Genomic DNA, 16,388 nt, shown 5'->3' on the forward strand with positions numbered 1-16,388 from the left:
ATAGTCTATTGTCCTTGTTCAATCGGCACCTGAATATACCCATCTTCGATCCCTTGTTTGATCCTCTATGACACTCCGAAGCGTATCAGGCATTGGTTGTCGCCACGTGACCCTGTTCCTCACACGAGCTCCTTCGCGGCTAAGCGGTTAGCGTACGCGCCTTTGGCGTAGGATACCCGGGTTCGATTCCCGGCGGGAGCTCATGTGGTTCGGACTCCACGCTAATCAGTAGGTCCACGTCTCATACAGTCTTGCTGCTGAATGGGGCGTTAAAGTCAAAATCAACTCAACTCAACCTGTTCCTCACACCTTAGGACCACCTCTGCACCTACGAAAGATTATGCTCTCTGTTTGGTGTAATTATCGGCAAGTGGTGCATTAGTGCTCCTTCCACCTGGTGAGACCATGCATTGCGACAGAAGGAGCCGGCATTGGTGAATCGCAAGGGCGTGCTGTTCCTGCACAATGCCACGCTACATATGACAAAGAGGGCCCCAGAAGACCCTTCAATAACTTGGCTGGGAGACACTGTGCCATACACTATATTCACTGGACCTTGTTTCAAGAGATTACCACCTGTTTCATTCCCTCGACAACCACCTCCGTGGGAATCCTTCGCAAATGAGGGAGACCTACGAAACGCATTCACGGACTTCTTTGCATCCACGACCGCCGAGTTTTATCACCAAGGCATTTGCAGCTCAGGCATTGACATTAGCATTAGATGCTGATGGAGAATGCTTCGAAATTTAGAAGTACGTACCGTCCACTGTATTGCTCTTTGTTTATCACTGCCTAGAACAACACAAAATTTTTTTTGGTTACCTTTCACTTACATACTTTGTGTAAGTGGAGATTCTTTTCTTTGTGTTGAAGGACAATAAATAAATAAATAAATAAAAAAAAACTTTATGTCCTCTACATGCTGGCCAAAATTCATGGTGACCCATCACGCGGTTTTTGAGATTTCATATCTCCCGGACGGATGAAGACACAGATGAAGTAAATATATGAAGGTGTTTTTGATAGACCAAATTTCTTAAAAACTAACGCCGAAAACTCAGATACACATAAGTCAAATTATGTACATTTAATTTTGAAAGAGCCCATAAAGGAAAAGTTAAGAGATCTTGGAGATTTTAACAGGATAAATGTACAGGCACAAAAGTTCAGTTGTATTATTAAGTTAATAATAATATGCCATATAACTCAAATATAAGCAGGTTCTCGTCATTTTGCGTCAGATTGTATGTCTGCAAATGGTGGTTAGTTTGAAGTTCTTAATATTTCTTTCAGGCCTATGCGAGACGTGTTTATCATGTGATAGCACCGGGATGCGGACCCGAGTCTCAAAAGCCATGGGTGAGTTAATTAACCATACAACTACAAGGGAATATTCACTAAAAAAAAAAAAAAAATACTTAGAATTTTTTTTTTTAATAGGAAGTACTGAGGAAAGCAATACATACGTATATACCAAAATGTACACAATTAATTATGGATGCTTTTGAGGAAAGTAACGTTTTATGAGTATTTAATATCATATTATATTATTTGGCTAACACGAATAACCTGGCTTTAGCAGGTTTTCCAGGTGTATGTATAAAAGCAACTATACTTTTCCCGATCAAGAGGTTCCTATGTACAGTGTGTGAGATGATAAGAGAAATTTTACAAAAATTAATTCATGTTATAAAATATCCCTTACCAAACAGCAAGTTAAGACAAAAAGAGAAATTGATTCTAAGAAATAGAAATCCGTACTTAATATTCCCTGACTTTTCAATTTTTTTTTTTTTTTTCAGCTTTTCAGGAAATTCCCTGACCTTTCCATGACATTTTACGAGTAAGTTGAATTGCCTGTCTTTACTAGGTTTTCCAGGTCGGTAGGAACCTTGAATATGCATTATATTACATCAAGTAATAGCTATAAGAGAACACTTTTTAAGTGGAGAAAGAAATTGTGGAATAGAAAGGTGGTGCCTTCCATTTCAATTCAGGCAGAGCATGTACCATCACCATCTCAGATAATGTTGAAACTTTTTTTATAGGAACTAGACATGTTTTTAAGAGACCCATATTTTTTTGTTTTGTCGAAAAAAATTTCCCGCCAAGTAATGAGCCATCAAAGACGGGGAGTACAATTTAAGAAATGTAGAAGACATGGAAAATTGTCAACTTCGGAGCCTCACCATTCGGCTATGGAGACAGGTAGAGTTATAATTCTTGTTGTGGTATGTACATAGGGATATAAATAAACTATATTTTATTATAGTTTGGTTTGCGCATGCGTATCTTTTTGTACATAAATTAACAAATGAACGTCAATTTATCTGAAAAGTCGAAGTTCGCGAATTTTTTTCGAGCACTTCCGGTTCGAATTTTAAAATTCTGTTTTCGCGGTTGGTAAGACCTCGTTACCCGCTTTCCGAAAAAAAATTTGTATCGCTTGTGTGTGCAACCGTTTTGTCGCAAAAAATTCGAGAAATTGTAAAATTTTCAAAAATCGCCATTTTTGGGCGCCATTTTCTCGAAAACACCATTTTTTAAAATTCTGAAATTTTGTCAGATGGTTCAACTTTACATGAATAATAAACACACCAAATACCATTCTCGACCAATGCTTCATGAATTAACTGCAGCCTTTTAAAGCTAGCGAAGTTTCGTTAACTTTGATGTCACAGTTAGCAACACTGGGAACAATAAAAGTGCAATGATTTGATGATGTTTGTGGTTCACATTCATTAAATGAAGAATAAAAGGTTTTCTTGACTGTTTCTTTTTTTATTATTTTGATCTATTTATATTTTTTTGCCTGAGTTGAAATGCAAGCCACCAGGTGAGAGTCTGAGTTTCTTGTTTTGCGCTCTTATACAAAAAATGACATGAAATATTTCAGTTTAACGTCCCGCGAATATGTTCTTTAGGCTAAGGGAGATGACTGATTAATGCAACTGATTGATAATGGGAGAACGAGTGAAATGATAATGTGGGAGAAAACGGGAGTACCTCGAGAAAACCCACGGACACGATGTTGTCCACCACAAATTTACTTGGCCGGGATCGAACCTGAGACCCTAAACACCTGACGTAAACGCTCTACCACTGACCCACCGTGTCCCCCCCCCCCAACGCACTGTCTCGTATTAAAGTCGGCTCCAATTTGATTTTATCATAGTTTAGCGTTCCTTTCAGCAGCGAGGCTATATGATATCTGGACCTACAGTTTAACGCGGTATCCGAACCACATGAGCTCGGGTCTCTCACGCCAAAGGCGCGTACGTTAACCGCCTAGTCAAGAGGGAGCTCGAACATCAGCTCCGAACCACGACAGGAAGTTGGGACTTCTTGCAGTTAGCGAACACAAAGACAATTACGGAAATCAACCCTTATAGTATTCCCACCACACTTTCCCGCCTATACGACAGTTGCATTACACGACAAAATAGAAATTTTCTTTTCTTAGCTTAGTCCTTATTTTTATCATCATTTACGGAGAAACGCTTTATATAAAGAATTTTTACCTGGAATTCTGGTGGATCATAGTAATACCTCCAATGTCTCAGGTACGCTGACAATTTTCTTGGCTTCACCTTTTTCAGGGCTCCCGACAACACGTCAAAGGGTCCAACCAATGTCAAGTCTATATCTTTCAGGGCCTCTGAAATGGAAGCAAATAATAAATTTGGCTTCGTATAACCAAACATTTTAGCTAATTTGCAGCAGTGTGATAATTACAATAACCTTAATATGTGGGACAAACAGTACACGTATAAATAAATAAACATGGAAACAAAAATATACTTCGTTTAAAAGATAGGAGTGGTTGCGGATCAAGTCACTACCATGACAGACCATGTGCATAAAAGTATCAAATATCCTGCAATTTCAGAGTACAATAATAGTGACTGCTACACTGCACAGACAAAAATTTACTAACCGTATTATTGCTGTATGACAAAGTGTTCCCAATACAAATTTTGATGTTTTTAACATTCAGTACGATTCCGTAACCAATTTAGCATATCACGGATTTATTTCATTATTATTTTATTGAACAAATTCTCAGATACAGCATAATTTTGCCATTTCACACAGGGAAATGTTAAAACAGCACTGTCAATAAAGAGTGCAAAAGGAACATTATTAACATAACAAATGTACCACGTGTTTAATTACTCTGTCAAACATCAGGTAGCTCGAAAAAACATCTACATCAGTTGTTAGATGATTACAATAGTTCTGTACTCTGTAAAAAAAGAGACCTCTGTATAATTGTCAACCTGGGGCAGGGAAGATAGAATAGATGGATATTCTGGGTTTTGCGGGAAGGGACACGTAAGGATAGCTCTTGAAGCAGGGTTCCCAATCTTAAGTTCCTATTAACTATCTTTGGAAGAAATTTCAGGTCAGAGATATTTCTGTGTACTCCCGGGGGTCTGGATATTAAGATATCGTAAGATTTTCTCCTCAGATAATATTCGAAGTGCGTAAACACGAAAGCGTAGTATAACAATAAAGAAAAATGAAATGAAATCTTTGACTTTTACGTCCCACGGTTATGCTGGTTAGGCTAAAGGAGACGGTGATTATGAGAAATAAATGAAATGGAGGAATGAAGAAAGTGGGAAGAAACGGGAGAACCCCGAGAAAATCCACGAGCACGGTGTTTGTCCACCACAAAGTCCACATGGCGCGAGCTGAGATCGAACCAGGGACCCCAAGCACCGCAGGTGAACGCTCTATCACTGAGTCACCGCGCCCCCTATAGCAATAAAGAAACTGAGAATGGAATCAAGTTTAGAGAGATGTGTACATGCAGCCATGGACCATATGGGAGAGCAGTATTCGATCTTGGGCGCTATTAGTGTTTTATAGAATGTTGATAAATGACGGCACAGTGCGTAGTTCAGAAAATCGGTAAAGAAGCCCCAACATACGCATTCACTTCTTAACTATTGAGGAGATGTGGTCAGACAACGTGAGTTTCGGTCAAAGATGACAGTAAGATCATTATGACTAGCAGTGTGTGTTATAGGGGAACCATTGATACGGTATTCGGAGGAAACAGAAGACTTTTTCAGAGTAATGGTAATACTGTCATATTTCATACAGTTAAGTTTCAATTGCCATATTTCACACCACCCTATAAGGTATTTATGTCTTTCTGCAGGGCTATCGTGTTATGGAAACACGATATTTCTCTCTATAACATACAATCATCAGAAAAAAGTAAAAGGCCACTAGGATTCGCTGATAAATGCGAGTAGAGGTCTTTCAGTTACAAAACAAATAACAGGAGCCCAAGTACACTCTGCTAAGGAACAACAGAAGTCACAAGTTGGGGTTAGAAGTAGTCCCTAAGAGAACAACTTTCTGTTTACGGCCCTTCAAATAGCTGGTGATTAGAGAGAGAAATTTACCATGACCATTAAACCTATTGGAAAGCTTGTGGAGGAGACAAAATTGACTAACAGAATCAAAGGCTTTGGAGAAATCAAAATAGGTAACATCTAATTGAGTATTATTATTATTTCACTTAGCTGCACAGGAAAAAAGAAAAATGAAAAATCTTTAAGTTTTACGTCCCACGTTATGCCGGTTACGCTAAAGGAGAGGGTGATGATGAGAGATGAGTGAAATGAAGAAAGTGGGAGGAAACGGGTGAACCCCGAGAAAACCCACGAGCACGGTTTGCCCACCATAGTCTACACGGCGCGAGCTGGGATCGAACCAAGGACCCCAAGCACCAAAGGTGAACGCTCTACCACTGAGCCCCCCCCCCCCCCCCAAGGAAAAAAGAATACTTAAGTTTGTGAGACTTGAACTTTTCGGTAGAAAGCCGTGCTGAGAAGTGTGAATGTAAAGTGACGTGAATTTAAGTAGACTGTCCTTGATTTTTTTTCGCAGCTAAAAAATTACAGAAACAAAAGATATTGGTCTATAAGATGATGCCTGACCTTTAATGTCTGTTTTATATACAGAAGGTTGTTCGCTGTACATCCGATCATTTTCGATTCGGTGCTGCCGCCTGGCGTATCATGCTGGAACTGTGGGTTTGTTCGTGGGAGCACTGTTGTGTCTGACCTTGTAGGTGCGTGAGTGTTATCAAATGATGCCGAAAAGCAACCGGTATTGAGAGGATTACGTAATGGCCCTTTTCCATGCTAAGTTTTCGTACGTACGCATTGTGAAACAGCGTCGGGAGAATGGCTTAACACCCTCTCTTAATTCTCTATTCAAATTCGAAGAGGGGGGGGGGGGATTAACTACTTCCAGTTTTAACGTTGAACGCTATAGAGTAAAAACGGTAATTAACAGCGAGAAGCTATTTTTCTAAAATCAATTGAGCGTCCTACGAATATATTTCATCTACACTCTGATCTCTCTACTAAAACCAGAAGTGGTAGAAATCTACTACTACTTTCGGTTCGAGTCTAAACTGAAAAAATATCACTCCATACAAACCATAATTCCTTCATGTGGTGCACACATGACACATCTACTTGTTCTCCCTTTATTTACAGCACATTTCGGCAGGGTTCCTAGTTGTCTGGAGAAATTTATCTCCCTGACTTCTCGCTGACTTTTGGCAGGATATTCCCTGACTTTCATGATAGATGCCGGATGACGTTGGTATATAAATAAGGAATAAGTAACGGTGAATATTTATGAGAATACTTATCCTATAAAGACAAATAAAAATCAATTGCTCATACGTATATTTCACTTACCTCCCATAAAAATCTGAGCAACGTCCCATACTGCGATCCTTAAGCTAAAAATTGATGTACAATTAACGTTAGAAAAAATATATTTTATAAGATTTCCCTGAGCTTCCTTGACCTGCACTATTTTCACTAACAAGTACGAACCCTGTCCGGGGATAATCTATGGCTTAAACCCTTTTTCACAATATAATTCTCATAATTTTTGTATTAACAATGGTAATTTAAGAACTATCAGGAGAAATATTTATCAGTACTGATGATCACTTACAGGTCCTAATAAAGGATTAAGGTTAGGATATTAGATTTCTGGGCTCTCGGCATCTAAGGCCATTTAGCCCGTCACGTTTTGAGAGATGACGTCCCTCGGCGAGCACACTATCCGGGGAAAGGGAAGGAAGGAAGCGGTCTGGGACCTAGAAGTTAGGTACCACAACGACATTTGCATGGTATGAATGAGGAAAACCCAGGAAAACCTCATTCAAAGTGGCTGGCCTGAGAAAGCATTCTTACACCTTTCCGACTGTGCCACCACCGGGAATCGAACCCGGGACCGTTCGCACCGAAGGCGAGAGCGTTAGCGACTACGCTACGCGGGACAACAGGTCATAATATATGTATACACTCATGTCCAAAATGATTCTCGCATATCTATAACTGTATTGTTGTGGAAATATAATTTGATAATGATTTTGCAGAATAGTTTTAATACTGTTACTATGTGTATAATCAGGAAATGTTAATTTGTGATAAATTTCATAGGAAAAGAATTATAAATACGAAAATTAGAATAAGTAAAAAGAAAATGTTGCTAAATGGACAAGAAAGGATTTTCTTCGTTATATTGTTCTTACTTATCGCTCTTTTGACATGAAACTTACAACACACATATGTTTGCCGATTATACACATCCTATCATTGTAAGAAATACAGGGCGAAATCGTTATCAAATTATATTCCTACAGCAAACATATTTATAGATATCCGACAATCATTTTGGACATGACTGTACGTTACTCCTATTAATTATACACAAGAATATGTATATGAGGAGATTAGTGCACTACCTCATACTGGTACTATCCCTTTTCTAACGTATATTTTATGTATAGTCAGATTTTATTATTTTCAACAAACGGATTCTACTTAATTCGATTCGTAGTCCTAACCAGAATCAGTTTAATATCTTTTGTCGTCGCGAATTCTGGCGAGGAATTTGAAGCTTACAATATATACAACGATAATCATGCCTGTCGTCCTGTATGCTTGTGAAACATGGTCGCTTACTTTAAGGGAAGAACGCAGACTGAAAGTATTTGAGAATAAAATCCTGACACAAATATTCGGTCCCAAGCGAAAGGCAATGGGGAGTGGCGGAAACTTCATAATGAGAAGCTACATAATTTTTACCGTTTACCAAACATTAAGAGTCACCAAGTCGAGAAGTCTCAGATGGATAGGTCATGTAGCCAGAATGGAAGAATGTAGGAACGCTGTCAAACCCAATCGGAAAATGTCCATTAGGAAGACCTAGTTGCGGATGGGAGGACAATATTAATATTGATCTCGCAGAAATGGGTATACAAAGTAAAAACTGGATGCAGTTGGATAAGGACAGAAGTCAGTGGAGAGCTTTTGTGAACCAGGGTTGGCTGGTTTAAACCACCTGTTTCTTAAAAAAAAAAAATTTAAACCAAACAAAAAAAGAACGAAAAATGCTTTAAATTGTGTGAACTTCATGGTGACGTCTCCACATATGAAACCATCTGCATTACGTTTATGTACTTTTCACCTTTTAATCAAGGGGTCCCGTGTTCAATTCTCGGTCGAACCACAACCAATCTTACAAGTGTAAACAAAGTAGCGATTCGAGGTGTCCCTTTAAGCGAAAGTCTTCTCCGTGATAACCTTGGTATTTCATAAGGATGTTAAGCCTAAACATACGAAACGAAACCAAATTATATATTTCTACTTGTCTGAATGCCTGTTGTTTTATAAAGAAGTCAAGGTTGCTTAAATATGTTGATAGAAATTGGCAAAATTTATCAACTGCCTACGCAGCTTCCAACATCAGCTTGGATTTGACTTTGTTTTAATTTTATTGAATGATATCTACATACCAAATTTGTAATTTAATACCTCAGTTTTAGCGTAGTGATTATGATACGTTGACCTTAAAATTTTATATACAAATACATTTAAAGTAATAACAGGATTTTCCCAATGGCAAGGCAGGAGTTTACCGATTTATATATAATTGTATTATGCTTTTACTTGTGTAACTGTTTATCTCTTTGTCCTTCAAAAATGACTCTTGACAATTACATTAACAACTAGGCCTATGTAAAGATCAGTACAACGTATTTTTATTAGGAGTCCTTCGTGAATGAGTCGGCAGTCGCATTTGTGACCAATTAGTCCCAGTTTCGTGTCGAAATGGACAATATTTCTTGGATGAAGCCGAGGACCAGTTTGGATTCCACTTTAAGCTTATGTGACCCCTTCCAGCATAACCTTGTTGTTGCATAATAACACAAAGGCGAAACAAACTAATTTCTGTCCATATCTAATATAAATACATAGAGTAAACTATTTAAACAAACAAACAACAACAACAAAAAAAAACTGGTTATACCAAAACAACCGGGTTTAAATTTTAAAAACCCTGGTTTTTTGGTTTTTTCAATAAAAAACATGGTTTTTGCCAACCCTGGTGAACACGGTATTGACCCTCCGGGTTCCATAGGCCATAGAGGCGGTTATTAAGTCCTAATCACTCGCAAAGTTTAAGTGTAACACTAAATCTAGGAAGAAAACTTCATTGAGGAACATCAGTAAGTGAAAAAATCCGTTATACTATACAAATTAGAAAAAGGTTTTCTTTCTGTCTTCTAAGCCATACCTGTCGGATTATTTTTGTTCAGGGACTGGCAGAGCTTCCAGAAACTATAGAAATCCTCGGGCATCTCGACCAGAAACTTTTGTTTGATGGACTCTCGTACATTTTCGGGCGACGGTGGTAGTTCGTAGTCGTAGTCCTCGCTTTCTGTACTTCGTTCTTCTTCCTCCTTCTTCGCTTCTGCTTTGGTCTCTTTCGCTGGGACTGGCTGCTTCTTTTCATTCTCTACAGGCGACTCGTCTTTCACTTCCTCCTTTTCTCTTTTCACTCTTTTACTGTTTTTATTGTCATCTCGTCCCTGAAAAAAAGCCATAAAATTTTAATGTTATAGGACATAATTTAAGTTTCGAATATGTTTATTCAAAGGGCCGCGGTGGTTCAGTGGTAGAGCGTCTGGTGCATGAAGTTCTTGGTTCGATCCTAATCGTGCCAAGTGAACTTTCTAATGAACAAACACCGTGTGCGTGGGTTTTTCGGGATTCTCCCGTTTCCTTCCACCATTTCATTCATTTCTCATATTCACCGTCTCTTCTTTTAGATTAGCTGGCATAACCGCGGGACGTAAAACTTAAAAGATTTCATTTCATTTCATTTTTACGATTATACAAAGATCAGAAGGAAGAACTACAACCATTAAGACAATTCAAAAACTTTAACTAGGGCATTTAAATTTAAAAATACAATATGACGCTACATGCACAGCGAAAATTCGACACTGCATAGGCTATAAAAACACATTTCCAAAGAACAAAATTCTGCAGGCGGCTAATTCATATAGTAATACAGGATGCGGCAGTGAATCGGGCGATTTTAAAAACGTTATTAGCGCAGGCTAAACAAACATCCAATAGGAAAAGAGGACTGCTAACATCAAGAAATGTGTCGTCGGACGTTTCTAAATGATTTATTAAGACTCTGGTATGAAGGGGGCGCTTTACGGATCAGAGACATGGACGTTGAGAAAAGCTGAAACATCCAAGCTGGAAGCATTTCCAATGTGGTATTGGTGCAGAATACTGCGGGGTCAGTCCATGTCAATTCATCCAGGTCATGAAACCCCATAGTCTAAGAATGGCATGAGGATTTTTTTTGTTTACTCTACTTGCCATCCTTATTGATCACACCAAATTTTAATTTGATATCTTATATACTTTTTTAGTTAAATTTTTTTTTTTAGTTGGTAAAATATACGTTTTTGTTGTTGCCGAGGGTTAAAGAGATTACGACATTGATATACTAAAAAGATCATAACTTTGTTAATTCTCATCATATCACAATGATTTTTTCACTAAAATGATCACAATAAGATACAGAATAAGGTAAAAATACATTCAGTTACTTGTACTTGAATTGTAGTAAATATTAGCCCAAACTGGATATTACGATTTTTTAAAAGAAAAAAACTAAAATTTTAAAATACAGTAAAAACTTAAAGGCACTACATAAACCAAAGTATTTTATATGTATTTATAAGCCTAAAGGCATGAGCTAATGTGTTCTGAAAGAAAAACTGTGGGTTTTTAACTGCAAATATTTTTAAACCATTTATCTTTAGAGTACGGCCAGGTATTTCAAGAAAATCGTAGACCTTCACGTTGGCAGCCCTGGCGTTGTCCCTAATTGTCACAGGGACATGAACCATATCTCGTTACAAAGCTTATGGAACACAGATTCCAACAAGGTAACTTCTGTGCGCCCTTGTTTCCAACCCACAGAAGAACAAGAAGAAAAATTGCTTTTTTCGAAAAAAATATTTTGTCGGACTGTGGCAACACTGTTCATTGTCATACGCAGGAAAAAAATTCTCGCATACACATCAGACATTGGGTGGAATCATAAAAAATAAAGGGCCTAGGTGCAATGGCTTGCGAGATAAAAATTCGAAATCTCTTATATACTATGGTCAACCTGTATATATTTTACGAAGGAACTGTGGTCTACCCTCAGGTTGGCAGCCCTGGCGACTTCCCTAATTGTTACAGAGACGCGAATGATACCTCGTTGCAAAGCTTACGAAACACTGGTTCCAATGAGGTAACTTTTGTGCCCCCCTCCCCCTGGTTCCCAACCCACAAAAGAAGAAAATAGCTATTCACTATGAGTTTAATAAATTATACATATTCATCACATACAACAGATTGAATATAATCAGTGAACGAAAAAAGAATTTACCAAATCATCTTAAAGTCCTGAAGTAGTTCATTTACTATTTACACCATAGAGGTCCTGAAGTGGAATTACAGAAAATGTTTAAATAAAACACTAGCAACATTTTATTTCTGGGCTTGCATTTGTTTCAACACCTTGTTGCACTGAAGATTGATTGAACCTATTTCCTTTTCGGAAAAATAATACATTCTTTCGGATGCTTTTGTGACTGGGAGGGGGGGTTACACATGAAATTATCTTACTCATAGGAATCCAGCAAACATCTTCGTTTGGGGGCCCATGGGTATGCATAAATTTAATTTTAACGTCTCCTTCATCTTCATGTTTTGACAAAACTAATCCAAAATACCATCGGTCATCATAAAGGCATGCAATGTAATTGTGCACACCCACAAATTTTCACCGAATAATTTTCTCCAGAAAAGTTGAATATTGTGCAAAAGTTGTCATCTAAATTTACTCGTTTTGTTCCAGTGGAGTCTTGAGATTTGGGCTCAAAGTGATGAAGACTACGTGTTCCAGGTACTGTCCTGGCTTGAGTGAAACGCCCTTCTAAGTTTTTTCGTGCCTCTATCAAGGTTTCTTTTCTAATCATTGTGAACTTTTATATTTTCTATATTTTCCTTGCAAAAATTAAAAAAAAAAAAAATCGGAATTATCAATAGCATTACGAGGACTACGCTGGAGACTTGCTTTTGTCACGATGCGCTTGACAGTGCCACCTATACCATCACAAGGAGACTTCCCATGGTTGGTGGCAAAAATACATCATGTAGCTTTTAATCCAAAGTCTTTTTCATGAACTCATGTGGTTCGGATTCCACGTTAATCAGTAGGTCCACGTCTCATATAGCCTCGCTGCTGAAAGGGACCCTAAACTGAAATCAACTCAACTCAACTCTTTTTCATGAACCTGAGGGCTGTAGGATTCGCACTTCTCAAGATACCGAACGAAATTGCTACCTAAACTGATATAAGATTCCAACGAACTGTTTTGATTTTTGAAATACTTTGTGAAACAATCTTACTTTCTAAATACATTAAATATATATTTTTAATTTATTAAAAACTAAGACAGTTATCGCTTATGAGTAAAAATAATAAAATTATATTTTGGTTATTTGATTTTAAAGTTTACTGTAAAAGCTTATGCGCAGTTGTATTAGTTTTAGAACATTGATAAATTTACTGCAGCTTAAATAATTTAACATCTTCAGCTTGATTAAAATGTCATAATTTCATTACGCCTTACATGTAAATCATTCAATGAGTTTTTCAGAAAGTAAAATGTGCACTAGTTTAACCCTTAGAAGATGCCTGGTTCATCCCTTTCTCTTAGCGCCAGTACTTCAAACCTCTGTTGCTCGGCTCCTAATGAACCTAGACTGTGCCTCATGCCGAATTCGTAGGAGAAAGTGATTTTTCTTTTATGACAAAGAACAGTGTTGCCAAAGTCCCACAAAAGTCAAAGATGATTTTCATCTTCTTTTGTGGGTTGGGAACCAGGGGGAGGGGGGCACAAAAGTTACCTCATTGGAACCAGTGTTCCGTAAGCTTTGGAACGAGGTATCATTCGCGTCTCTGTAACAATTAGGGAAGTCGCCAGGGTTGCCAACCTGAGGGTAGACCACAGTTCCTTCGTAAAATATATACAGGTTGACCATAGTATATACGAGGTTTCGAATTTTTATCTTGCAAGCCATTGCACCTAGGCCCTTTATTTTTTATATGATTCCACCCAATGTCTGGTGTGTATGCGATAATTTTTTTTCCTGCGTATGACAATGAACAGTGTTGCCACAGTCCGACAAAATATTTTTTTTGAAAAAAGCAATTTTTCTTCTTGTTCTTCTGTGGGTTGGAAACAAGGGCGCACAGAAGTTACCTTGTTGGAATCTGTGTTCCATAAGCTTTGTAACGAGATATGGTTCATGTCCCTGTGACAATTAGGGACAACGCCAGGGCTGCCAACGTGAAGGTCTACGATTTTCTTGAAATACCTGGCCGTACTCTAAAGATAAATGGTTTAAAAATATTTGCAGTTAAAAACCCACAGTTTTTCTTTCAGAACACATTAGCTCATGCCTTTAGGCTTATAAATACATATAAAATACTTTGGTTTATGTAGTGCCTTTAAGTTTTTATTGTATTTTAAAATTTTATGTTTTTTCTTTAAAAAAATCGTAATATCCAGGTTTGGGCTAATATTTACTACAATTCAAGTACAATAACTGAATGTATTTTTACCTTATTCTGTATCTTATTGTGATCATTTTAGTGAAAAAATCATTGTGATATGATGAGAATTAACAAAGTTATGATCTTTTTAGTATATCAATGTCGTAATCTCTTTAACCCTCGGCAACAACAAAAACGTATATTTTACCAACTAAAAAAAAAAATTTAACTAAAAAAGTATATAAGATATCAAATTAAAATTTGGTGTGATCAATAAGGATGGCAAGTAGAGTAAACAGAAAAATCTTCATGCCATTCTGAGACTATGGGTTTCATTTGATATTTTAGCTGGATGATTTGAAATGGACTGACCCTGCGCATATCATGGACTGAAAGGAAAAGGAATGAAGACTTAGTAAAGGAAGCTAATGAAGGAAAACAGTCATGATAATAATAGGAAAAAGAAGAAACAGCGTGCTTGGCCATTTTATTAGGCACTCCGATTGGATCACCGTGTTGACAGAGGGAAAGGAAGAAGGAAAACCAGGAAGAGGAAGACCAAGGATATAAAATCTAGATGCAGTTATGAAGAAGAGACCTTATCAAAGTATAAAACAGCTCTCCCAAAGGACAGAAAAATTTTAAAATTTCCATGCTGCCCACCAACCTATAACTGAGATTAGAAAGACGAGGTAATGATGGAATTTATCTGGGTGTAACAAATTTGAATACAAACTAGACATGAATACATTTATTTATTTGTAAATTTAAATCACCGAACAGAAAACTGCTGCACAAAATAATAATAATAAAAAAGGTAATTCACCACAAAAAATTATCACAATGATGATTTTTTTTCAAAGATCGACTTTTCTTGTGTCTGTATGTCAATTTCACAACAAATACGTCGCATTCACGAAAATGTCCCGGGAATTCCCTTACACATGTTGCAAACAGTAATGAGTGGCCTTAGCAAGAGAGTACAGCGGAATGGTCTCTGCAAGATGTCATTGTTGGGCAGTTGTTTTCGGTGGAACATTATTTTTCATTATTCTGTACTACATTGTTTTCTGTTTGGTGACTTAAACTCACAAATAACTAAATGCTGCCATGTCTAGTTTGCATTCCCACTTGTTAACCAAATAAATTTCATCATTTTCTGGTAATAACGTTTCTAAAATCTCTCGAGTCACTTCCGCACCCTGTAAAACTGTAGGTTATGTTTAGAAGTATGGGGTTACTAGTGTAAAACCATTACAATTGCTATAAGATAGTTGAAATAAGTGCAATGAGAAAGGCCCGAATTACATATAATCCGCCGGTGTACTATATTTGAAGTGTACAGAAGTCGCATTATATTTTACAAGTGTAGCGTTACTAATATGAAACTATTAAAAATCCTATTGGTACTCAGCTCACTGCGAAAACCCATATTAAGATACTTAAAAACGCAAATTAAAAGCACTAACTTAATCTAAACTGCGATGCGTATTGATAAAACTGGGCACAAAGTAAGGCATCTAGTAACATGACGAACACAGTATCTCGACTATCCTCGTTTACGTGCATGCCCATCACTGACGAGCCTGTTCCCTACAGACGCATTCATCCATTTTAATACCCACCTACCAAAGGTCGATTCCTTTCTTTAGCACTATAGGTTTCACGGCACATGTCCGGACACTGAATTTATGGGGAAATCGTAAAAGAACCGTAAATTTTCAACAATTACTTCCGGTGGCTTCCTTGAACTTAATTTATGCTAACTGGCATATTGCCATGTCGTCCAGCACAAATATTTCAAATAACAACGTAATACACCAACGTCACACAACTATCATAACAATCTGCCTCAGAATACCAATAAACGAACTACAGCCTCGGGAAAGAAATGTAATAACCACGTACGGAAAGAAATATTGGTTTAACTGCTGTACCGCCGGACCAATTTTAGAAAATTTACCAGATGGATTGGTGAATTTATTTTGGTTTGTGAGGAAGTGTGAGTGAAGTCAAGTGAGGAGAATAGTTGGAAGTTAAGAAAATGCTTGTTGTTAGTTGCTTTTGATATAAGCAGTACTATATACGGAGGCGGAAGGGACTATTTGACGTAGGGGTACATTTGTTATGATTTATGGGAAAGGCAGTGTGTAAATGGTGCGTAAATGACAAGATTGTTCCCGTTCGTGTTTGAGTTCCATCAAGTTATACAAAAATAACCTATGCAATTTAAAACATTTCGGTACTTTTTTGAGTGGCATTTAACACTTTCCCCAAAGCTGTGTAAAACATAAGAAATGCTGTTTATAACATATAAAGTGTTTTTCCACTAAACTTGTTTTTCGTATACCTACCGCCGCTGACGCGCCACCTCCCCATAGCCGCAACCTTTTAATACTGCTTAGGCTCACCTG

At 37.5% G+C, this 16,388-nt stretch overlaps 1 protein-coding gene across 1 annotated transcript in view; it reads right to left on the reverse strand.

The window, feature by feature from the left end:
- Positions 1–16,388, reverse strand: part of Hpf1 (Histone PARylation factor 1) — a 45,167-nt gene that overhangs the window by 26,662 nt on the left and 2,117 nt on the right. Inside the window, exons 2-3 of the mRNA XM_081737677.1 lie at positions 9,631–9,925; positions 3,525–3,661 (exon numbers count right to left, since the gene is read on the reverse strand). Of these exons, the coding sequence (XP_081593803.1) occupies positions 3,525–3,661; positions 9,631–9,925 (432 nt within the window). The remainder of the gene's footprint in view (positions 1–3,524; positions 3,662–9,630; positions 9,926–16,388) is intronic.

The sequence above is a fragment of the Thermobia domestica genome, chromosome 14, assembly GCF_964235325.1.
Source record: "Thermobia domestica chromosome 14, izTheDome1.hap1.1, whole genome shotgun sequence".
Taxonomy (NCBI): domain Eukaryota; kingdom Metazoa; phylum Arthropoda; class Insecta; order Zygentoma; family Lepismatidae; genus Thermobia; species Thermobia domestica.